At 39.7% G+C, this 26,427-nt stretch overlaps 1 protein-coding gene across 1 annotated transcript in view; it reads left to right on the top strand.

Moving 5' to 3' along the window:
* Nucleotides 1–26,427, top strand: part of Arhgap15 (Rho GTPase activating protein 15) — a 598,323-nt gene that overhangs the window by 511,838 nt on the left and 60,058 nt on the right. The window contains exon 13 of the mRNA XM_057755169.1: nt 24,719–24,824. Coding sequence (XP_057611152.1) covers nt 24,719–24,824 — 106 coding nt within the window. The remainder of the gene's footprint in view (nt 1–24,718; nt 24,825–26,427) is intronic.

Genomic DNA, 26,427 nt, shown 5'->3' with positions numbered 1-26,427 from the left:
CAAACACAACAACAAACAAAACTGCTTACCTGTTTTATCACCTATCACATCCAGAACATTCTCTAGGTAAGACAAACAAACAAACTTAGTGAAGGTTTTAAATATTTGATGGGTTGAATTGGCTAGACAGTGTGGAATAATCTTTGCAGCTAATGGAGCCTTAAGTCTGGAAATATTAACAGAGACTTAAGGAATTGGCTTCATTTGTGGCTTCTTATGCTGAACAGTCTGAGTGAGTAATTACCATGTATAAAACACTGAGCTAAGAAATAAAGAAATAAAGGATAATTGAAGATAAAGAAAATAAGTTTTTGTATAAAAGAACTGGGTTTTCAGGGAAAAGACAAACGTAGAACTGATAGGACTCAATAAAAACACAAAATCTCATGACAAAAGAAAGGATTTGGTGCGTTGAAATGACAAACCAAAAAAGTAAAAAAATATCTTTGTCTCTATGATTACTCCCAAACAGGACAGTCCACTTCCTATTGGTCAAACTTCACTTCTGCTCATCTGGGAAAGTAAAAATAAATGCCAGCAAATAGTTTTGGGAATCTTGTCTATGGGCAAGGAGAAAACTCACCCTGGGAGAATGTATCCATTCTCCTTCTGGAAGTCAAGTGTGAGTGAAGGGCAAGTGACTCCAGGACGTCCAGCTTAGTTCCTCTCCCTCCCTCCCTCTCTCCCTCCCTCCCTCCCTCTCTCCCTCCCTCCCTCTCTCCCTCCCCCCCTTCGTGCTCCTCTTCCTTCAGAAGCAGCCTTGAAGCAGCCAGGTTTCTAAATCCACTTTAGCCTACAGTCAGTCAGTAACTTCACCCAACCCCTTGCTCACAACTTTATTATCCATAACATTAAAAAATAGAACACAATGATTTCGAAGGTCTCCTCCAACTCCAAAACTGTCATGATTCCATTTTTCTGTGGCTCTGTAGTTCCTGGTGCCTTTTTTGTTCCTTGCAAAGGCTGGTGAGGCAGGGCCCAGCGGAAAGAAATACTAAGCAAGTACTAAACACTACTCCTCCACTGGACTGTAACCTCGCCTCTTCTGGTGAGTGGGAAAAGGTTGCTGTGTTTCCCAAATTCCATTTATTCACATACTCATGTCACAATTTTCATTTTCAGTAATATTACTGCTAAATTTTTTCCTAAAATTTCAGACTTAAATATACTTAACTTTCTCCTAATTAATAGTATGCCTGACATCATAAATATTTGTTTTACTCATGCCTTTATATACTATAATAAAAACACATGTATAAATTTTAAATAAACATATAACCATTATTTTTTTTCTTTTGTACTCCCACTTACACAAGCATTCTATTTTAAAAAGCACTGCTTTACTATATTAAGAAAATCTTTTTAAATTAATCTACTGGTTGACTAGAGAGGTTGATCACAAATATTATAGAAACAGGTCAACCTATATGCATGAATGTCTATAAAGGTTCTCAATATATATGTTCCACTCAACCAGAATTTTCTAATATCCTCATCATCCACTCCTAAATAGATTTGTGCATTACCTGGAAAACAATTTGCCAAGCAGATTTCTAAAGTTCAGAGTAAATTGGAGAAAGGGCTACATTACATTTGAACCTTAATAAATACTTAATAACCCATAAGACAAATAGTCATGAATTACAAGAATGGTTTTAAGCGCAGGGCTCCTATGGAGTCAACCTGCCCTTTTGTTTTTGGTCATTATAAAACCAGAGTTACAATATGGTCAAGTTTATTAGCACCATTGATTTGTGTATTTTATAAAATGAGACGCTTGAATAATGCGGGACCAGGACCATTAAGAAAATCTATTTCCTTTCTCTTCTTTTTCTCCTCTGTCTAGTCTCCTCTGCCTTTAAAATGTCTTTCTCATAGAAGGAAAAAGCGTGAAGATGGCTCTAACTGTGTCTTTTTTTAAAATAGAGGTTGTTTACTTCTTGAGTGTGTGTGTGTGCGCGCGCACGTGTGCGCATGTGTGTGCGAGTGTGTGTGTGTGTGTGTGTGTGTGTGTGTGTGTGTGCAAGCTTTGGTCCTCAGGTGGAAGCAGGGTTCCTGTGCTTTCGTCCTCGAAGCTGTTTTTCTGGAAGGGAACGGAGGCAGCTGTGTTTACAGCTCAAGTCTTGGCATACATTTACCAGAATCTATTATTCATATCATTCAGTATCAGGGAGAGATCTCAGGCCACCTGTCTATCTGACAAATTCACCCTTTTGTGAGCTTTCTGTTCATAGCAAATTATGTTCACATTGATGAATTGAGTTTTTATGAGCATTGCTAACTAACATTCTCACAGAAGGCCAGGGGCAAGAGCCTGCAAGTGTTTCTGGTCTACAACTAAATGATTTAAAAAAAAAAGAAAAAAGAAAGAAAAGAAAAAAAGAAAGAAAGAGAAAAAAATGCTAGTGTTTAAAGACAGTTTGCCATTGTGGGGTAGTTAAATCTTTTGGCATTGATTTAATATTTATAATTCCAAGAATTTCCATAAATTATTGCTTATGTAACAAATAAAACATGGGGGGGAAAACCCACGCACCATTTTCCTTGGTGGCACAGAGTATCCTTGATGAATCCTACATCTTGATAGGTAACTACTGACCAGGGCAAAACAGAGAGTTGGAGGATTGACCGGCATCAGTAAACCCGGCACTTTCACACTGTGACGTGGAAAAGTCACCGCAGTTCCAGCTTGAATTCCAGCTTGCTATTTCCATAGATACAAAGCGGATTTCTCCAACCTCTAGGAGCTCTGGTGGTTATGATGCTAAGCCATGTGGCAAGAGTTAAATAAACGAGAGCAGTCTTTCACAAAAGACTAACAGAATGCAAGCTCCCTAAATGGTGTGTGGGAGAGACCCAGTGTTCATGTGGAAAGAGAGCTTTTCTTTCCTTCACATGGAGAACGGCTTCTCCCTCAGCCTTCTCCGCCCCTCCCACTTATTCTGCCTCTTCTTTTGCATTTCATTTAAAGCAAGAGGAGGGGGTTGAATAAGAAAGATATGTTCTTTTACTATACCCACATGTCAAAGCTCTCATTCAGAATTTGCTCACAATGATCAGCCTGCTTAGGTGCCAGATTTTCTTGTCGGTATAAAAATTTTTTTAGAGCAACAAAATGGATTTTTTTTTTTACAAAGTACAGTCATGAGCAATATCAATAAAAATGATTTTTCGCTCTTTGCTTCACAACCGTAATCCTTGCTTCCCAAAAGGCAGATCATCACCTTTGGTCAGGTACGATATTATTCTGTTAAATGATAGCCAAAGTCAGTGGAAAATTCTACACCTCCTCACAGCAGCCTGCCAAATGTGCCAGACACATCACCTTTCAATGCAAAGACACCATAGCACAAAGAGCGCTTGGCGTCATCCCCTGAAAAGGCACACCTTTTCGGGGAGCAAATGGCAAGTGGAGCCTGTGAGACACCATATGGGAGGAAGCGGCACCAGGCTCGCTTCTCCTTCCAAACGCCACAAGCTGCTACCTCATGGTGGTGTGTGTGTGTGACTCTCCCACGAAAGCAATGACAGCCAACTGGCTACCTGGTCCCAGTGTCAGCTGGACTGCTGACCACGCAGGAATACAGCTGAGCATGACACTGTGCTTTCACGGCCTCTGAGAAACAAGACATCCCGTCCTTTACATTTATGTAGTCGTGGGGATGCAACTTTTACAGCCTTCCTTGTAGCTGCCATCGCCTTCAGCTTTCTGAGCAGAATGAGAAAACTGGGTTGTGATCTTCAAAAAAATAAAATAAAATGAAGTTAGAGGCACTTTTTACAGTTCTTCTGGACTTTCCTGTTCATCTCTAAACATATTAGAGATAGATGCCTCTGATAGTTCTTATGTGTGTGTGTGTGTGTGTGTGTGTGCGATTGCGCATACATGTGCACGCACACACAACAGCATGGCACCTGTGTAAACGGAGGACCGCTTACAGGAGAGGGTTTGCTCATTCTACCACATGACTCAACTTTATAGCATCAGACTTGGTGCAACCTCCCTACCCCCTAAACCATCTTGTCAGCTGTTAGGTTGTGTTTTTACATTTTTTTCTTTTTATTTTACATTTTTATTTAAAGTGAATTTTGGAGGGCACATGACAGCACAACGCTGCTATCGCAGGTTTGATCAGGATGTTCTGTGGTGAGCATAGTGACCATTCACACCGATTTCTCCTTGAGAGCTCAGGTGTCACAGAGCATCCTTGTGTCCAACCATATGTTCCTCTTTTAGTTCAGAAACTGGGGTAAATGCCACTAGAAAACAGGACCTGTTTTCCTGTAAATGACTTGTGAAAAGGGACACAAGAGACAGGGAATGGGGGTTTCATCTAAAGCTAAATACTTTCTGGTAGTGCACACTCTCTGATAAAGCAGCCATGCGGGCAGCACCCTGTAGGTTGGTGTCAGGCAGCTGAAGGACCACCATTTTGCTCCCTGGAACTGCTACAGGATTTTACAGCATTTCTAGAAGCCTGAGAGTTGGCTGAAGCTGGCAAAGCATTGTTCCTTTTTTTAACTCATGTGATAGGTATCTTCAACAGTGTCAAACAAATTTGTAGAGCTGGTGATTAGCTGCCCAAAGAGCATAATGTATGCATTATTAATTAAAGAAGGTAAGTTTGGCTAATTGTCATTTCTATACAGTAGCTGTGCACGAAGATACATTTTAACAATCTATAAATAATTGATAATTTTTTTTCTTTCATCTTCCTTCCTAGTTTGCATAAAACTAATGACTTGGTAAATGTTACTCACTTCAAAATATTCTACCGCTTCTATGAAAATTAAACTAACACTGTAACCTTAGCAAATAAGGAGATTTTTCCCCCTTTTATTGCAAGTTTTTTTTTTAAAAAGATAGGAATATAACACTTGTAACAAAAAGTGATTCTGTGAAATCCAAATGAGAATCATAAATAATATAAAATCAGCATTAAGAATGTGACTGTAAGTCTAAGAAATGGGAATGACTTTATAAATACCAGGATTCAAAACCATAATTACATATACTCATGCATATGCTCACATGCATGCATATGAACCTACATACATGTATGTATGTATATGTATGCATGTGCTTAAATATTTGTATATCCCACCATGCTCAGACACTTGCTCATTACCTACCCAGGGCTTGAACTCATGTAACCCAAAGGCAGCTCTGAATCTCTTCCCAACCTAGTCCTAATATTGTGGTATTTGCTGATTAGTCTATGAATAACCCTTAAACCCCATTAGTTTAGGGGAGGTGCCAAATTTTCCCAAGTGAAGGGTTAAGTGTACTTCCTACATGCTATGTCACTTTGACTACAGCACCGAGCTGGATCCTCATAAGCAGAGATTGCTGCAATAGTAGCTACTTTTCCTGTTTGGAAGCGCTCTATTATTTCTGCAAATCCACAATCTGTCAGTCTTGGATAACAATTTAAGAGCTTACTTCTTCATTTTCAGTGCAACTGCAACTGAATACTCTCCTGGATTTGTGGAGAGCACTATAATGTCTTACATTTATTTCGTTGGGGCATACATTCTGATTTTTTTTTTAAGAAAAGATGACCTACAAAGTAAAAACTGCCTAAGTGACATATTGTTATTTAAGCTTCCGTCTAGTCTTACATATGCTTCATTATGATAAAAAACAGGTTGTAAGGACTGATTCCATGACCTTTTTTTCTCATTTTAACCCTACTGATATGTCACCCATGGCAACCTTAAACTGATTTTAATAGAGTCAATCCTATTATTCATTTAAATTGAGGTGCAAGAGCACTTAGACCAGGGAAATTTGCATTCAGCAAATGGGGATTTGATGAGCAAAAATGATAAGATATATGTTGTATAACATGGTCTATTTTACCAGCAAATAAACAGCTCTTGAAATTGATAAACTTCGGAATATTTTATCCTCAAATGTTTATACATAAATGATTAAAATTCATTAGCAATTCTGCTTTTGAAAAAAAACATATTGGGAAAACAACACAGTTGTGTTGCTTAAATTTGTAATTAACAAATTTATTACTAATTCTGTTCAGTTCTTTAATATGCTGCATTCCTGAAGAAGAACATTAATACACAATGGCAGGAAGAAGCTAATTTTAAGACTTTGGAGAAATGAATGTCTTTTAATGCTGTGTGTTTCTCTTATCTGCATGCCACATTATTGTAATAAGTACATTCAGGAATAATTTCTTTTCAAATATTTTTACAAATCTTGCTCTTATTTGCATGCAAGTAAGTTGTCAGCTTAAATCTTTGAAATGCAAAATATATCTCATTTCTATATTTCATCAAGGAGCCTTTCATGTTTAATAAATTACAACTTAGATCCTCCAAGACTTTGTTTTTCATTAACTAAAAGCAAAAGGATACATTTAAAATCTTAATCACAACCTGCAAGAGTATTTGCATGTTGCTGATATTTGTCTTGATGGGACTTTTAATATTTGCACACTAATCAGGAGAGCAAGGTTATACCAATAATTTCTGAAGACAAAAAAAACTTTTGGCACTATTTTCTTTATTATATTCAACAAGAACTTTAAGTTTAAAAAAAGAACTTTCAGTGGCTCAGCCTCCGCAGGCTCTGTGCTTTTGTGTACACCCACTTCTCCTAAAGACTTGCTGTGAGGAAATGGGCATTCTCACAAACACTGCTGAGAAATATGTAGAAGAATGTCACACCTCTGGGTTCCGTCTGGCCTTTTAGGAGGACTTGATCGGCCCATATTAGTGAGAATCATTGACAACCCCAAAACAAGCAAGGTAAATTACCCACTCCCTCCCCAGGCACCTCCTCTGGGTGCTAAACAGAGATGGGCATTGAGAAGAAATCAAAGGGTGCTTCCTTTTCTTCTTCTGCTTGACCCCAGTTCAAACAGGGGATAACGGAATCTCTGCCTTTTTGCTTGTTTGAGTTGTTGTTTTCATTTTGGCCCAATACCCCAGCTGATCTTATAGAAAGGGTCTGGGCTTTGAAAATGGGATGGATCATCTCATCTCAACAGAGAACTCCCCCCAAAAAAATGCTTTGAGAGCTCAATATCCTTATTAGGGGTGTAGGGTCCCATGGGCCACTGAAACACAGTGTCACACAAGAGGCGAACTTCTGCTGAACTTGCTGCCCTGAGACCTTCCCTTAATCTTTTACACTGGAATGAAAGATCAAAAACCCCAAGCAGTTTAAAAAAATATGCAGCTAATGTCACGCAGTTAAACTGATGTAGCATGCATGTTGTTTTGCAAGCTAACAGGTTAAATACGGCTTTGCTTTGAGATTCTCATCAAATTTCGTTTTTATAGAGAAATCTCTGAAAGCAGAAGGGGTTGCGGGAGGGTGAGGTAAAAAGAAATAAATCATTGTAGTCTCAGGAACAGTAATCCTTGTTGAGGATTTTGGCTGATTGATATAAATAACATCGTCCCCGCCATCTGTCCGAAGAGGGACCTTTCCAGTCAGTGTTAAGCTGCAACGGCAGAATAATTAATGAATGGTGTCCTTTGTGCTGGTAATAAAGACAAGACAAATTATGTTATAATCCAACTGCTGCTCATTTGTCACAGCCAAATAAAATGTCAAATAAAAGTGAGGGGGGCACGGTGTTTGTTTAACGGACTGCATGCTACCTGTTTCTATTGTTGACAGACAACTGGAGTGTAAGTTTTGAACGTTACGGAAGAGGAAAACCTCTGAACTCAAATCACATTTCCTTGAGAGCTGAGGTTGGAATGTAGGGAGATACGGGGGCGGGGGCGGGGGGAGCCTGGCAGAGAAACACTGAAGTAAGTTTTAATTAGGGAGCTGCTATGCCACCCGCTCCTCTGAGGAAGTCGCCCGCGATTACAGAGCAAAATCTCTGCCTTGCAAAGTCCAAGTTCAAAACACAGCTGAGCTATCTGTAAATCTGCAAGAATTCGGGAGGGCTCTTGTCTTGCATTCTCAGGATAGACACATTCATCCAGTTGCTCGGAAAGCCAAATCATGAAAACTGAGCCGGGATTTAGCAAGTCCCCGCTGGGAATTACCTCTGACGGAGGGCAGGGCCGCACCTCCTCAGTACATGCTCCTGCTGTAAAGATTCACAGACCTGGCATTCAGACAGGCATCTGTCGCTTGCTCTAATGCCAGTTCAGAGTATACATACAAACATCTGCTTCCGTGCACAAAGGGATACAGAGCGCTTGACAGGTCTGTGTTAGCCGGGCTTCGCAATGCCAGTTCTTTATGCAAAAACCCTAATGCTTCCCGGCAAGCCATTAGAAGTGATACAATCAGCCCAGGCCCCATTAAGCCATCAGTGTCCACCTGTGATAAAGATGGCCATTTGTTTTCTTAAAGCCCACTTAATGTCTGCTTAACTCAATTTGTCAGGAAATGTAGAACAATTTCCTCACAGTCTGAAATTTGGTAGTGGTTCAAGTCAAAGGCCAGGTCTCGTCCTATTCAAATGATGGAATAAACAGTCTTCACGTCCCATCTCCCTGAGGAGCCACTGTTTACTTTTTCTAAAAAAATTATGTTGCTGGAAAAGGAAAACATTTGCATCCCTTTCCCATTATTATTTCTCTTTCTGAAGTCCTGGAATATGTCTAGCAGGGAAGCGGGCTGTGCTCGGATTATCTAAGAGACTAACTTTATTTTCTTTCTAAATTCAGGCAAAAAAAAAAATGGTTTGAGGAGAAGAGTCCTTGCAAAATGTCACAGCAGGAATCACTTCGGCCTCTTAAAAATGTCCCATTGTCTTAGAACGTTTCTGAATTGCTTACATTTACGGCTTTTTTATAAATTGGAAATTGGTTTTGTCTTTTTATATCCTTTAACACCGATAATTTTAAAACCATTTTTGAGGAAAGAAGTTATTAGGAGCTTATGTTAATCAAATATGGAAGTTTATGTTGGTTCCATCTGAAATCATTTTCAGCCACGTGGATCATCTACTTGAAGGCTCCACATGTATTTCTGTGGTTAGCCAATAGGGGGCTCCCTTAAGTATTTCAGCTATAGCGGGGCCCTAGCCCAGCAAACTTTTGCCCCATATGAAATTAACAAGAATTTTGACTAAATTTTAATCAAATATTTACTGCCCACCCAACAACTTCTACATTCAAAGATTTGATTTTCAGATCCTTGTATCTCTGCTTAGTGTACATAGGAGTTAGCTACTTATAACTAAAGGTTTTCTCTGCTTTCTGCTTGTGTATAAGATCCACTACATGACTAAATCAATTATCTGGATAATTTGATCAGTGGATACTAACTGGGCATCTATCGTATTCAGAAAACTGAGGCAAACTTGAGGCTTTAACTTATGTGTGAGATGAATATATTTTACAAATATAAAGCCGTGTAGTAGGTAGGTCTTTCAAAGAGAAGAGAAGCCAAGGCTGAATCCGGTGGTGAACTGTGTGCTTGTTTACAAGTGAGCAGCTGCCTTTTTTTTTACCTTGGCAATATTCCCACAGCTTTGCTTCTGTGTGGTAGTGTTGTATGTACACTGCTTACTTGTGTCGTATTCCACTATTCCAAGGTACAGTCCAGGAGGCAATAGAATTCCCTAAAAGCTGATATGATTGGGGAAGAGCTGGGATTTAGAATCTAAAACTAGAATGCATGTTCACACATTATAATGCGGGGTCCTTGTTCCTTCAGATTGCAAACATCTATTCCTCTGGGTTTTCCGCTTTCTGCACTTGCCTTGCAAGGGCCCCTACACCCAATATGTTAACCCAGAAGAAGAAAGTGGCCAATACAAACACTTTATACTTGATTCTGGAACACAGTCACCAAGAAAAATGTCAATAGCGCCAGTAATACCTAGAGGAAAGTCAGAAAAAAGGAATGTTTTTTTTTTGTTGTTTTTTGTTTTTTGTTTTTTTTTTTTTTTGAGACAGGGTTTCTCCGTAGCTTTTGGTTCCTGTCCTGGAACTAGCTCTTGTAGACCAGGCTGGCCTCGAACTCACAGAGATCCACCTGTCTCTGCCTCCCGAGTGCTGGGATTAAAGGCGTGCGCCACCACCGCCCAGCTCAGGAATGGTATTTTTCTAAGAATGGTTTGACCTGTGTAAAGAGTTTGCTTTTCTGCAAAATCAACTAAACTAATGATTCTCATATTGCAAACACGGAGCCTTAATTTTACTGTCATAAACCCATCCTGTCACAAATGTTGGGAAATATTTTAAAATTTAAAAATACATACTATTTATCCTAATTAATATTTGGGTCTATTTCTTACCAAGCTTTCTACTTAAGTGTTTGGATGGGTTGTATGATAGCTAAACAATTATACAAACTCATGTTGAATTGCTTCCTTAGCAGATTTTAAAAAGGGAATTAATATATATTAAAATTAACTTGAAGTCTACTCAAAATATAGAGAATATAAAAATGACTCCATATTTTATCCTGGTTTAGAGATATTTCCTTCCAACCTGTTCATACTACGCTTGTATTTACTCCTAACATTCATAATTTTAAAGCAAGTGTGATATACAAAATTCTATATAATACCTAGAATTATTTCATTTTTTAATCTTCATCACTTTAACTATCTTTCACCAACTTACTCTAAAACAATTATAGGAAAACATGACTACTAAGAACTGCTTAGCATCAGACGTCAACACAACTACTGCCCTCTCTCCAGTACTGAATATTACAAGCGGAAGAGAGAACAAATGTAGTCTCTTTCCAGTACAATGTCTCTGTAGACATTTGTGGCTAAACTCCAGAGTGGTCAGCGCAGACTGTCGTTTTGAAAGACTGCTGCCTATCTCCAGAGCCTTCACCTCGGTTGTGTAGGGGACACTGCCAGGTATTCCTGGTACCATGAGAAAAAAGAAGCCAAAGATCAGCAATACAAAGAGTTTCTAGGCTTTAAGATCCAAGCCGAGTTTTTCCTGTGATGTGTCTGCTCTTGCGATATAAAGTCTGATCCTTGGGTGAGCAGACATCGGAAGCTTCAAGTTTACTTTATAGAAGGAAGATGTGCTATTATCAGTCTTGCCTGGAAGACAATGTCCTTCTATTGACTTAGCAAACAAATGACAATATTTAAGATGTAGATAATCTCCCCTGTAAACTCATCAAGTGTTGCGTTGGGTTTTTATGTTTTTGCTTTAATTAGTGTTTCCACTGGGTGGAAAGGGTCTCAAGAAAGCCTATGATTTTGTTTATCTAGTCCTGTTTTTAGATTGAGCATCTGTAAGAAAATGTTTTACATTCATCGAAGTTTTACTAAAATATTTCCAAATAGTATATCTACTCAGTTAAATTTTGTTAGAACCTATCACCTTTAATATTGACAAAGGTTTTTTTTTTTCCTCATTCGCTGTTTTCTTTAATTTCACTTCTGATCATTACATTTAGATTCCTGTTATTTTTTCAAATGTTACAATTTTTCTAGAGCCTTTGCACACATAGAGCTCAAAGAGAATTCACCAGCTCTCTGATATCCAGCATATCTTCTTCACTGCCACTTATTTTTCACATTCTCAGGAAGCTTCTCCAGTTTGTGGTCCAAATCACCTACCTAATTTTCGATAGTAAAAATAGGATTTAGTTTTTATTTTACCTTTGGTCCTCACTCAGCTTTTCCCAGTATCTTTCCATCTTACCATATTTCCTCAACATTTGTTGAGTTTTCAATGCATAACTTTCAGAAAAATCCAATGGATGCTAAATTGCCTAATTATCTTGTCGTCGGGAACCTTCTAGAGTTCTCCAGGCATTCTCCTTTCATCTGAGCTACAGTTTTTCCTACGTGTTGAAGACTTTATGTTCATTCTCCTCAAAGGGCAAACATGGATCCAGCACCCTACGCATGCTTGCTTTAACCTTCTGCTTCTATTCGAGTCTATGATGTTTGTCTCGGTGATTGGAGCGTTAGACCCACACTGACAGTTCTTACTCTTCTCCACCGAGGTTGCTAGGCCCTGTTGTGGTCTGGTACTCTAAAAGGTGCATGGCTTGCTTAGTCTCCCATCTCTCTTGCACAGTGTCCTGGTTATTTCATAGAAATCACCATCTCTGAATTTTCTCAGGTAAACCAAAAACCTATTGCATAGTTCAAAGGGAAGGCAAGGATAAGAAAGGGGACAAGAAGGAAAAACCAGTGAGAAATACCATTAACAGAACAGTGCCTCACTCTTTGATGAGCTCAGTTGAAAAAGGTCCGGGCAGCTTCTGTCTGAATTCAGAGAGCTGGCCCAGGTGGTCCCAATGCCTGCACTTCCCGGTTCTTACATGTCTTCCAGTAAGCTGTTCTTAAGCCGTATGACTGTCCTGACTGTCAGTCTCTGTTTGACTTACTTTGAAAGGTGGAGTTTGTCTCTGAGCACCTTGAGGGGCAAGTCCCAAGAGGAGGTTTAGGTGTTGCCAGCCAGATGCCATTTCAAACCAAAAGTCACAGTTTGCGTCAGTTCCTCATAGAGGGCATCACACCGAAAGTTGACATTCAAATTTGTCCTCTGCTGCGGTTACTCCACGCTGTGTCTTTACAAAGAAGTGGTGACCCACCCAAGAGCACGGTGTGTGCTTTAGTCGTGTTTTGACCCTTTGAGCTTCCAGTAGGACACTTAGGATCACAAAGCTTGAATCCGTTATATTTAATCATAATGGCGGCTTTCAGACTATTGTTTTTTCCAGTTGACTTTTTTTCACTCATCTAAAACACACCTTAGTTCTTTATAGAAAGAAAGTGGGATTTATATCATAGAAAAAAAAAGTTCCTCTTGGCTTGGATCCCTGGAAAGGAGGTGTGTGAATGGCCTCAAGTCATACATTGCAGAGGAAATACCATCCAGATGCTTCAGTGAGCCTTTTCTTGGCAGACGAGTAAGAGCCATACTGAAAATTTTAACAAAAGAATCCTAAAGACCCTCCCTGTTGGAATGGGCACTAATTAAAAGGAACAGTCACCTCTCCGCTGACCGAAAAGTAGCCATTTATGATCAGAGTCCACCACGCAGTTAACACTTTGAGTTCATCAGGAAACTGGATTACAGCAAGAATTTCGGGAAGTGAGATAGCAAATGGACCACACTCACCCAAGCTCCCGGGCCCCTCCTCTCTGAGATGGAGGAACACACAGGGTGGCCCCTCGGCTCTAATGAACTGGACAGGTTTTGTTGTCGGTGAGGTGTTTGTCATTACATATTGCACATAATGTATGGCCCTGTTAGAAGGGAAAAATTGGAGTCAAAGTGGCTGGAAAGTTAGGTCTGCTCCGCGGCTCTGCGAGATTGTTGACATCTGCCGAGGTTGGAGCGCTCAGTAAGCGGGAAATGGGGTGTCACTCTGAGTGGTAGTTTACCATTATCCTGGCATCCTAATGAAGTGTCTGCAGTGCACAGAGCTTCTGGATGGCATCTTAACGCACGGCTAAGCAAAAGCACTTCTCTCCCTGTCACTGCCATCCATCTGCCTGCACCCTACTGTAGCCAATGGGATGGAACCATGCTACAATGTGCTATAAGCCATTTAGAGTTGCGCATTGCATAATCAGTCCCATCAAATATGTTAAAAATGGCTATTATTGGTTATTTTCCTCAAACTCTGGCACCTGGAGTTTGAAACATTAAAGTTAAACTTTCTCGAGTGCTATTTTTTTGTTATTAATTCCATTTCTCCGCTGTCTATTAGAAAGGGTTGCATCGTCCTTTTGAGTCTTGGTAATGGATGAAAAGAGTTATATGCATCCTCATTAAAAACTTCCTTGTACATCACACTTGGTGAATTCAATTTACAATATAAGGGAATGGCCATCTTTGAGATAACCATTTTTAAAGCAAGGACAACTCCAATTGCCATCAGCTTGTTTTCGTCTTAGAGCACAGTCCTTGGTTGCTGTGAGTTTGTTTTTTTTTTTTTTTTTTTAAGAGAATTCTTTAAAGACACGGCACATTTCACCAAAATCATTTGCATCTTAAGCTACGACTGCCAACACCAGCTGACTTAGTTTGGTGCTTTAACACTACCTAGGATAAAATTCAAGTGCACTGAAGAAGAAGATGGCTGTACTGGGTACCTCAAGAGTGGGCTGTGGGGTGTGTGTGTCTGTGTGTGTGTGTGTGTTCCTCCAAAACTTCTTTATAGATAGGCTTTTCAAGCCAGGCTGCAAATCAACTGGGCTCTTGTAAGTGGTAAGAGGGCCACGAAGTTGAGGAGACAGTTTTCTGTTAGAGACAGGGGCAGCCACAACCAGAATCTGTTAAAACAGGGGCAGCGAGTGGCCAGGGAAGGGTAGGGTTGTGTAAACAAAAGGGCACAGCATAATTCGGTTGCATCAGGAATTTTTTCACAGACATTAAAACTATGGTAAACATAACAGCGGGAAGCGTGCACTGCCGCACAGTGGGAAGCTCACAGTCTGCGGAGCGGTGCCTGGCTCAGCCACTGCTAGAAGTCTCTGACTTTCATTAGCACTCAACAATCCACCCAGCTCCCCAGAAAGGGGGGAGATTCCAAGCAGCAAAGCTCCTCACTAATTATTGTAAATGCTCCCAGGATGCGGGAGTGAGGGGGGCTACAATGGCAAGATGGTGGCAAATTCAAACAAAAGCACCATCCTGAAATATAAAAGAAGATGAGAGTGTTGGTTGCTTGCTTGTTTGTTGGGAATCACTCACTCTTTCATTCGGTTGCAAAGCGATACGCTGGAGTATTAGGCCACCATTTTACAAAGAAATTTTAGAAGATTGAACCGAATTGTGGGCAGCTGCTTGTGAGCAACTGAAGTACATACAGGTTGGCTTCACAAATGACTGCCTCTCCCGGGCCTCAAATTCAGCAAGCGTATCTCTCAACCTGTCTCTGAAACAGAAACAGATCTCTTTGGAGGACATCCGCAATAATATCGGTTTGATTCCGGGACCAGGGACCAGTGTGGCAACGCAGGCAAAGTGTTGCCTGTTCCTACAAAATGATGCCCTCCAGTTAAGTTGCTATTGTTTCAGGCTTTGATAATGAAGATTGGGCTTCTTCAATGGGACAGGGCTCTACTTTTGATGACGATAAGCATTTAGAATAACTAATAAATTAAAATAATAAAATAAAAGTGACAGGTTGTTATTTTTTTTTTTTTAGTGGAGATGATATGTTTATTTTTGCTCGATCCAAACCTAGAATCCGGGTAGTTCATTTGTGCTCGGCAGCTGCTGTGCAGTGCGGCACACCAGCTTCCCTTCATGTGTGAATGTTTCTCCAGAACTCATTTGCAAAAGAGCCATAGCAATATTAAACACCACATCCAAACCACTTTTAAACACACAAAGAAATGCGAAAACACATCAGAACTAGACCATTGAGAAAATCCTCCTTTCAAATTTACTGCCTGCCTCACGTGCTAGCATAAAATACCCCACCAAGTCCCGTTTGTGATCCATTTGCAACAATCTTGATTTGCTTAAATTGTCACATTCTTCTCGCACATTTCTTCCTAAATGTAAAACGGCAAAGGAGTCTCCTCCCTCTTCATTATGGAAGTGCAGAATTTCTGGCTTGTTTATTCCTAATGGAACACTTGAGAAAGAAGAAAAATATATAAATATCTCTTTCAGAAGATTAGTTGCCTCAATCTTTCTTAAAAGAGAGGGTTTGTTTGCTTCTCCCCATGGTAAACAACTTAAGCTGTGCGTCGGAGTTTTCCATTGTTAGATTAATGCACAGTTCTTCGCTGAGTTAGTCCTGTGGCTCTAAAACATCAGACCTTCCATGTCTAATTTCCACCACATTCAATGCCCATGCATTTCATTAGGACGGTGGTAGTTTGAGACAAAATCTAAGCAGCTCCGTGGACGAAGTGTTTAGAGGAATCTTCAACTCCACTCTAGCCTACTGAACCAGAGTCGTTCAAAGTTCTAATTGAACAAAACAAAACTCTTCTCCTGTTCTTCAAGCAAAGTATTTGGGGTCAAACAAGGTCTTAAGTCCTATATTTTAAAGCAAAAGTATGAAATTTTGTCTGACCTGCTGGTAAGCATTCTTTGGTAAGAGCCAAAGCGTAGGATGCTCTGGCCAGCAGGGGTAAGGGAAGGATCCTTTCAAATAAGCAGTTGAGCACCTGCTGGTCACTGCACACCTCAGGCACCTGTGCAGTCCTTATACAGAAGGCTCCAGAAATCCCTCTGATTATAAACTGTGTCTCTATGAATTGTTACCATATAAATGCCTCCATCAAAAAATGTGTTTAAGATTCTAATAAAAAAAAAGAGGAGGTCCTGTTTTTGAGAAACTAGAGAGAGAGAGGAGGAGGAAAGAAAAACCAAGCTGTAGCAAAAACCCTAGGCTCAGCAGCTTTCTGGGTGAAATGGTGGGATGTGACTATGTGATTTATAATGAGTAAAGGTATCTACAACATACAATTTTCTACCTAGCTGCAAATAATAATTCATAGTGATGTCCCTTCCAGATAAAAGACCTTTGCTATGTAGGGACCCATGTGGTAAAATGATCATGATAAATGTCAGACCAGCGCAGGTAACGGCTTTACAAACCATTAAGATTAGCTGCCTCTTTCTTCCGATGATAACAGTAACCACGCTGTGACTGTACGTGGTAATAATATCTCAGTCCTGATAAATGCCGGGGCAGGCAGAGGTGTTTATCATTCCCAGCTCAGAAATGCTGACTAAAGTTGCCATGTGTTGCCTGTTTTCCCTCTTTCCCCGATTGTTCAATTTGGAGGGGAGGGGGAAGCTGAATCATAAATGATTTTATAAACCATTTCTTAAAGGATTTTGCTGTTTGTTTAATTCAGAGCTGCCCCCCGGCTCTCAGTATTGCTGTGAGTCCAGGTCAAATAAACTGACAAGGAAGCTACTGTCCCAAGAATTCTCTCATCTTCAGAGGTTTTTTTGTTTAGCACAAGTGTTCTAGATAAAAATTTAATATGTCTTGCCTAAAAAGCATCTTTAAACTCCAAACAGACGAGAGTTTCTAGGATTGTGTTTTCTTTCTCAGATAGAGTCTATTAATTTCATGTGAAATTTTAAATCCCTGTAAGTTTATTCAGTCTACCAATGGAAATAACCAAATGTAAGACACTTGTATGAAAACCTCAAACCTAGAAGAGTTGGATTTCTAATCTCATGAAATGTACAAAGAGAACAATTAATATAAACGGCCTCTTAAGTATTTAGAATGTTACTGGTTTACAATGAGAAAGAGCTCAAACAACTCACAGTACCAAGACTTTTTTTTTTTTTTAAAAAATATTTATAAAACCAGATATACATAAACATAATTTAAAGAAAAATTACACAGACCTGAGTTTCAAAGCAATAAACTAGTGAGCTCTTTTGTTTTGTTTGCTTTGCTTTCTCAGCACAGCTTCTCCCCTAAGAATGACTTAGTGTCATTGGTAAGTTACAGAAATGTGCTTGGCCGCCATGATCCTCCCAACATGACTTTGAAAGCAGCAAATCTCTAGCAGACTTCCGCTCTTCCTGTAAAAACCACTGATGGAGGTTCAGATGCCACTTCGCGCTCCAATTCGGACAGATGCATTGCTGTGAAAATGAAGGGAGCAAGTTTAAGGTTCAGCTTACTCAGTAAAGTGCAAGGACCTGAGTTCAACACTCAACACATGAGATGAAAAACCAAGCTTGGTGGTATTCATGTCAAACACCAGTTCTGGGGAGGAGGACGGCTAGAGGCGCATACCTGGGCTTCACTAACCACTCAGTTTAGTCTGAGTGGCAAGCTCCAGAGAGACCCTGTCTCAAAGAAGCCAACAGTACCCCAAGAATGATACCAGTTGTTGTCCTCTGGCATGCACACACGTGCACACACATGCACATACACACACACATACGCACACACACACACACACGAGTCAATTTTAGGTTGATGAATTTTAAGAAATATAATCATTCTAAAAGTAATTATTCTCTTTAAAAGTTACTGAGAGTCTTAAATGTTAGTGTTCTCCAAACTTCCTTCCCACATAAGGTCAGTCCACCAGGAGTATCAGAATAACCAATACAATTCCAGGAAAGAAGAAAAGAGAGTATTTTTACTTACCATGAATGTATTTGAGGATACATAAAGTAGTTAATCGTGGTAATCATGAAGACCTTCCGAAATGGATTTAAATAGAATTTAATCTCATTGATTTGTGAAATTCTAAATTATTTTGAATTTTTTTCGCCAGGCAAACTAACACCTCAGAAGCTGTTTTTACCTCCACAATTGTCTTGGATAATTCCCTGAGTAAGAAGAAAGATAAAATGTTCATTAACACCTTTTTTTATATGCCTTATATTTAAACATCGGTTATGGCATATTGTTTTTTGTTGGCTCTCTGGGTCAGAAATTGACAAAGACACAGACCAGATTTGTACTAACCATGGACTGTACGCTTGCCCTGCTAGGTATTACTTTATTCATTTGTATGTATGCATATGTTTAGCCCACTATAAATTATTTAAAAGATAAATTTACTTAACAATTTCTGACTCTTGATTGCCAAGAGGAATAAAGGGAAGATAAGAGATTGATCTTACAATGCCCATTGGCAAGGCTTCTAATTGCATGATGATTTTCACTTTTGTGATATCTGTGGTCCCTAAAGCACCCCATAAACCAAGAAATGTTATATTTTATATTTGAATAAGAGGAAGGTGTGCTTTCAACATCTGCATCTACCTGGCCAGTTTGACTGGAGATAGCACTAAATGGCTACCTCCTCCTGCATCAGGACCAGAAATGACCTCTAGCTGTGGTAATGAATCAGCCAGTGAGCAGTTCCTGGACTTAAGGAATCAGTGAGCCTACGACAATGCCCTGGCTAGAGTGTTCTGGATCTTAACATTGACGGATGGTGGAGAGTTCTCATTGTTTAAATTCTTTTTATAAAAACTAGCTTATTTCACAAATGGGCAAAACCCTGATATTTTCCAGGTGAAACAGTAACTACAAGGAGATCTATGTGATTTGTGGAAATCAGTTGGCCAGATCTAGTTATCAGGGATGCCCGCTAAAGAAGGGAACAGTCCTACTTACGTCACATGTATTCAGTTCCAGATAAACTGTTTAACACAGCTTATCAGTACTTCAAACTAAATTTGTCAGGTGTCTGAAGATGTCAAGAATGCACCTTCCTTTTAATTAACTTGCTTTCCTGGATTCTAGAGGGGTCTATAAGGAGCACAGAATCTCACAAAAGTGAGAGTTGTCAACCACAGATCAATTTCCAAGCCATGGTAATGGCTTGGTGCTTTACTGCAATGCTGCTCCTGCTTCCATGAACTCTGCTTATGAATTTTAACCAAATAAATTTTGATAGCAGGCATGTTTTCTGATTATAGATCTATCATATTCTGTGACTTGTTTCTGTTTTTAAGAAAGTACTAAAGGATAGCATATAAGAAAAAATATAAATAAATAGTAAAATACATGACTTCGTATGATTTTAGACAGGATCTTGGCTAATGAGATTCCTGTCTCAGAGCTGGTAACAATCTAAGAAAGTTTGTCCAAGTGAAAATTACTCAGTGAGCACTTAGCATATATGAATGTGTGGTAAAACATTTGATTCCATAGAAAACCTGCAGCCTATATACATTTTGCTGTGTTTTAAAGACTACGACCCTTCCAGAGTATAAGCAATTTGCCCATCACTGTAAATCAGAGGAGAAATTCTCAGTCACTTTTGTCAGTCTGCGCAATGATAAACCACTTCTCTTATTTACAACGTAAGTTTGACGCAGGTGAGGTTTAAATCTCCCCCTTAAGCATCTCTTCCTAAAGTGAATGCATGTTGCTTTAAAATATTGAACAAGCAATTGTTTTAGTTTGGTTAATTTCTCATCTTCATCTAAAATTTGTCATTAAAAATGTGTTATAAAGGATTTGTTTTATCAGTAGGATAACCTGAAATGCAAAGGATGTTACCTGATGATATTTATTGCTGTAAACGGCAGCCTCTCACCACATTCTGAAATGACCACAACACAAAAAACCTAACTCAACCGAAACTAGAGGATTGCCATACTCTAAACACAGCCTGACATATAATGCTTTCATACAAGACATGTTAATGTGCCAGAATACACTTCAGAACAGCTGTACACAGTGACCTCTTTAACACACAGGGTTATAACTATCTTTTAAGAATTATAGACAGTCAGATAAATAAGACTTATGTGAATTATGTACTGGCAGAATCGAGACTTTTCATTCCTTGAACCTATATAATGTAACAGAATCTATTTCAAAATGTGATTTAATATGCATCTATAAATAAGTTAAGAAAAATAAGACCGTGGATGATAAGGCCAGAAAGTGACTGGAGGTTATCCATCCCAAGGTTCTTTACTGAGCCAAACTCTTTCCATCATTGTATAACTTTATCTTATCTCTTTTCTATAAAGCATTTGATTGTAAATGTGTTTCAGTAGTAACCTTTCGTGCAGATAAATGCAAATGTTACTTTCATAAATCATTTTCTTATTTTTAAAAAAAAAACTGACCTAAGAACCATTAATAAGGTGAACATAAAATCACATTCTTACCATAACATTGAAGTCTATTTCACGTCATGAAAGATGTGACTTCTCCAAGGAGCATAGAAATGTGTCTGAGAAAGCTGATTTCCTGCTCTAGTTTGTTGGAGTTTGAGAAGACGGGGCTAGCAAGTCAAGAGTTGACAGAAAATTCTTTAGAATTTCTGTTAGATGGCGAAAATGAATGCAGAAATGTCTTGTGTGCGGTTGAAGGTTCTCAGTTTAGAGACTGGAAGCACGAGCTGGAGGCGAGGGACTAAATAAAGATAATTGGAAACATAGAGTGCATCTAAAAATCAGGGGAGCTAGAACAAACGTAGAATTAAGTGCAGCAAAGGAGAAAACACAGCTATTTCCAAAAAAAAAAAAAGTTTCTGATTCTTAACATACAGTTTTGCTAAGAGGCCTTCAAGTCTCCATAAAGAAAATGTTCCTTTACTTTCTACAATCTTAATGTTAAATAGGGAGAGTCAAACAACACCATAGCCTCAGATTTTGAGCACTTCACAAGTAAGAGAAACTACGTGCTAAGAGAGAAATGGCAGAAAATCCTGTCATTTGTGTGTTCGTGGAATCAACTGAAGACGGTTGACATGGTCTTAGTAAGCTGTGTATGAGTCGTAGTTCATAGGAACCACTCCTGGCTTAGGGAAGGTGATCCCAGAGCCTAGCATGACACACCATAAGTCCGAATGAAAAGGTGTTATTTTAATTTTAATGCTTCCATTGTGTTTTTAGATGCTTTTCCACTTAGGCATGTTTATATTATTTACATGCCATGAAAGGGTTATGCGGTGTTGATTTAAATGGGAAAACGTTGTTTTCTTCTAGTTCTCCAAAAAGATTTTGTTCAGACTCAGTTGTCGGGATAAAGAGTTGTTCCTCATTCATGTTTCAGTCTTCTTAAGTCCATTGTGCATGTTTCCCTTGGTATAACTTAGCCACAAATATCTACATAACTATTCAATTGTCTGATTCCTCAAAAGTAGAAAAAGAAGAAACATTTTATAAAATGCTTTTAATGTAAAACGTTTCTTATAGACAAAAACCACCACAGTTTATAAACTTTCCTATATATAACCACTCTCCAATTATATCAATCTCTTTGGCCATTACAAAAGTATTTAGCATGTTACCTAATGCCTGGCTAAGAGAGCAGTTGCACATGGACCAACAGACAAACAAGCTGAAGAATCAGTAGCAAGGATTGGAGAGGTGACTCAGTGGTTAGTAGTACTGTATAGGATCTGAGTTCATTTCCCAGCATCCTATTCGGCAGCTCAGACAGCCTGTAGCTCCTGCTCTGGGGGGTCTGATGCCCTCTGCTGGACTCTACAAGTACCAGCATTCACTTGTGTACATAGCCTTCCCCAACACACACACACACACACACACACACACACACACACACACACACACTATTTAATGGGTACTGCACGGAGATAATTGCTATGTGCTATAAGCGGGTGAACTGAATCTCAAAAGTGTTTTGATTGGAAGATGAGCATTTATAGAGTACTTAGTTTCACTATTGTTTGTGCAAAGCATGCTGAATACTAGAGCCTATTCCATAAAGCTCCTCTTTTGGATGCTTTGGAGAATAAGAAATGCGTAGATGGTCACAAAGCTAATGTCCTAGGTAGGGTTACTATTGCTGTGATGGCCAAAGAAAGCTGGGGAGGAAAGGGTTTAGCTGACTTCTGCTTCTGCATCACAATTCACCATCAAAGGAAGTTAGAGCAGGAACTCAAACAGGGAGCTGCTGCAGAGGCCGTGGAGGGGAGCTGCTTATTGGCTTGATCCTCCTGTCCTGGTCAGCCTGCTTTCTTAAAGAACCCAGGATCACCAACTCAGGGATGGCATCACCAAAATATGGGCTGGGCCCTCTGCATCAGTCACTAATTAAGAAATGCCCTACAGGCTTGCCTACAGCACAGTCTTAACCAAGGCATTTTCTCAGTCGAGGGTCCCTCCTCTCTGATGACCTCTGCTTGCTCCAAGTTGACATAAAACTATCCAGTACAGCTATAAGAGGCTATTAAAGAATTTAAAGGAAGATCCATCCATCCTAACCCATGCTCATGGCTTTCATTCACTAATTCATTTCTTTCTCATTGAATCCATTACCTACAGGTAGAGAAGTCACTTTGCTTCAGAGAAAAATGCAGTTTGATGGGAGGGGGGATTGAAAGGCATTTGTGCAATGAAAATGCAGTAAGTGTTGCACAGGTGACTATACAAGGTTAGCTACAAGGCATAGAGCATGCCTGGATACTTTTGCCCGGGTAACTAGACCAGCTTCCCTGTCGTTTTTCTTGACTTCATTGCACCTACAACAATTACATGGCAGATTACAAAGAGATGTGGTAACCACTTTTTTATTCTCTTCCTTTTTCCTCTTTGTATTCAAGTCGTATACTATTGGAACTCTTAAAATTAAGAATAATGGTAATTCTGAAAGTTTTGACCGTGGGAAGCATTATTTATAGACCTTGGTGGTTTTAAGAGGGAAGAGTAGAACTTTCAAGTAGGGTACCACTAGGAAGATGGCCTTCATTCCACTTTAGCCAAATACTATCTTCAGCAGGACATTCTCTTATAATGCCATTTAAAATGTTTGTTTTGCAACATCGCATAAGAAAACAGCCAGCTTCTGAAATGACTCTTCCTTAACCTACTGTATAAAATCCATGTATCTATTAGCAAGAGATTAAGTATTAGGGTTTTGGAAGGACATCTTTATAGGAAGAATTTGCCTTGGTATCAATGACCCATCTGCAAAGGCTTTAGTACATGAGGGTTCATTTTTATATGTCAAAGAAACCCAGGTCTTGCTGCTCCATGGAGCCCTTCCTTCTAACACGTGTTCCATGTTCAGAGCCTCAGTTCTCAAGCTCATCTCACAGTGAAGACTTCCTTCCGTCTGCATTCTCAACTTTTGAGAACTCCCAAATGACTTTGGCTCTGACTGGCCAGACTTGGTCATATGGCCACCCCAGCTACAGAGGATGTTGGGAAAGGGACCGGTTGACCAGACAGACATGCTACCTTCCTATGCACATTGATATTATCATGCTAAGGAAGAAGAAAATGGATACTGTGTGGGTGTCCATGTCATGTACTACTTTCCCATATGTCATGAGTCCAGAAAAGAAGTCTTTGGAGTTCTGAGGATCATGTGCTGGACGTGAGAGAGAGTTTATGAGCTAGGGAGACACCCAGTTGAGTGGGAAGGAAGTGCTAAAGAGGAGTAGATATTTACACCTCTACCCTGGAAGGCCTTGGCTACAGTGACACTTTTACCAAAGAGTGAGGTTCATTTTCCACACGCCACCTCTCTCTGACAGGAACAGCATGGGGGAAGCAATCAGTGGGGTACACACTTTTGAACAACTACCTCCTGACTTTTGAGAGATTTGTAATGCTCTTGTTTTATCAGCAAAAACAAAATATATGAAATTTAAAAAACACAGATATTATTAAAAACATATTTTCTGCTCTTTCAAACGTATCCCCCACAAAATCAAAACCACAGTGGAATATCTAGAATAATTGCAGCATATTTATAATTAAGTCACATTGTGGGTTCTTATGCCAACCTGTGACTTCAGATGACATGAACTCGCTATCTTCCAATCTTGAAGGATAGACATCTGCTGTCAGCCTCACCAAACATAACTCTAGATATCGACAGGTCTGTTTCCTCCCCAGGTTCTGTATCTTTGTCTTTTCCAGCAAAGGCAGCTTCTCCTGCATCAGACACCCCTTCTGTGTTCTCACTGTCCTATTACCTTCTCTCTAATTTTCATCCCCTCGATCGCCTGTGATATGGAGCTGAGAGGTCACATTCCAGAAAGGTCTCCCTGCGTCAATTCCTAACCAGATCGCACCTTCAAAGACTCTCTTACCAAGGATCGGAGGCCATGAGTGTCTTGGAACGCATTATTCACCCCATGCCTTGCAAATAAAAATATAAAAAAGTAATTCCATATCTAATCTCAACAGAAAGATTGTACCAAAGTCACCCTGTTACTGTTTTGATGTGCTTATAGTCTAATTTATCATCAAATCAAGAATCTCACTACAAGAGAGTCAGGAGCTAATGATCAGTACTGTTGCTAGGTCATAGGCTAAAAATCTCATCAGAAACCCTTTCATATATCAGTGGAATCTCTGTCTTTCCTAATGTTTCTTTTCAATTTTGTTTCAGAAAAACAAGACCATAATGCAAAAATTGAAGCTATAAAGTCTCTGGTAAAAGATCTCCCTCCACCAAATCATGACACCATGAAAATCCTCTTTGGACATCTGACTAAGTAAGTTATGCAAGTTTTTGAGTACGTTGTATTATAGTTGGTACTGACACGGAGAACATTTGACCTTGTATCTCTAAGACAAAGGTTCCCCAATGCGTCCATCAGAGATCTCTACTCTATCTGACCTCAGTCTGACTGAGGAGCCTGAAAACATACTCAAGATAGGAAGAGAAACCTGAAAAGGGAACTTCTGAAGGCTTCTATTTTTCCTGCATTTTTTTAAGCATGAAACTTTTTGCTGACCGACTGTTAGAAACATTGCCAGGGCTCGTTGATGGTTCACGTTGACTTTTGCTATCAAAAACCATGGGCAAAACATGAAACGATTCAGACATTGGGATACAGTTCTACTATGTACCAACGACCAAACTTACATGACCTATGCTCTCTGCATTCCATTTAGTCAAGGTGCTAGTCAGGTAGTCAAGCTAGAGAGGAGTGGTCCAGGGAAAGGGAGGCAAATAGAAAGATCCAGAGGCCCAAATGTTCTTGATACCCATGAAAAGCAGAAAGCAGACAGGAAAGGCCAGCACCAAGTGAGCAAGGAAGGTAGACTTGAAAGCGGAAGTCTCACATTTCCATGTTAAATACGAGGAGCCACTGAAGAGGCTCAGCTGAGGGAGTACAAGGTTTCTCTGACTGCCAAGCAGAGAATAGAGAACAATTATGAAAGCAGGAATGCTACTAGCTACGATCTCTAGTAGCCTAGTTCGAAGATAGAGGCGACGTAAAGAAGATCTTAGAGCCGTGGTTCTCAACCCATGGATTCCAACCCTTTAGAGATAAAAAACCTTTTCATGGGGGGGGGGTGCCTAAGGCCATCAGAAAACACAGATATTTACGTTATGATTCATAACAGCAGCAAAATTACAGTTATGATGTAGCAGCAAAAATAATTTTATGATTGGGGGCGTTCGCCACAACATGAGTCTTAAAGGGTTGCAGCACTAGGAAGGCTGAGAACCATTGCGTTAGAGAGAAATGAGTCAAGAAATCTTACAAGTGGGTCAAGTTGGGCATGCTGTTGTTTGTGGCATAGTGGTAGAAAGGAAAGAGAGACCATGGGTGCCCCTTTGGGTTTCTGCTCAGGCAAGCTGAGAAATGATAGTGCCACACGTACCAATGGGCAAACCTGATGGAGGAATGGGAAGAGCAGGCTTGAAAGCTCTGTTTGGGCTATGCTACATCTGAAATAACAGCTCTTGCCTTCTGTTGATATTCAGTAAGGCACAGTGTGATACACTTGGTGACGTCTGAGCTCTCTACTTGCGTAGCGTCAGCGCACTGCTCACCGAGCAGTGAACCAAAACTGCAGTTGTACTTCGTGAGATTAAAGTTGCTTAATCACCTGAATAATGCCTGAAAACTATTCAACTCGTTCATTCAATCATTTTTAAGTGTGAACGCAATACATGCAACTACACGCAAAATGTGCAAGCAACAGTGATGAATATACATTAAAAAGTGACATTCGTCCCCATCCCCCACCCCACCCCAGTCACTCTTAGCTTGCTGAGCAGAAGTAGCTAACATTCTTCCATGGATCCTCTCAGACCTCTTTTTTTTTTTTTTTTTTTTTTTGGTTTTTCGAGACAGGGTTTCT

Source organism: Chionomys nivalis, chromosome 22, assembly GCF_950005125.1.
Source record: "Chionomys nivalis chromosome 22, mChiNiv1.1, whole genome shotgun sequence".
Classification (NCBI taxonomy): domain Eukaryota; kingdom Metazoa; phylum Chordata; class Mammalia; order Rodentia; family Cricetidae; genus Chionomys; species Chionomys nivalis.
This window is presented reverse-complemented; position numbering and strand designations above follow the sequence as displayed.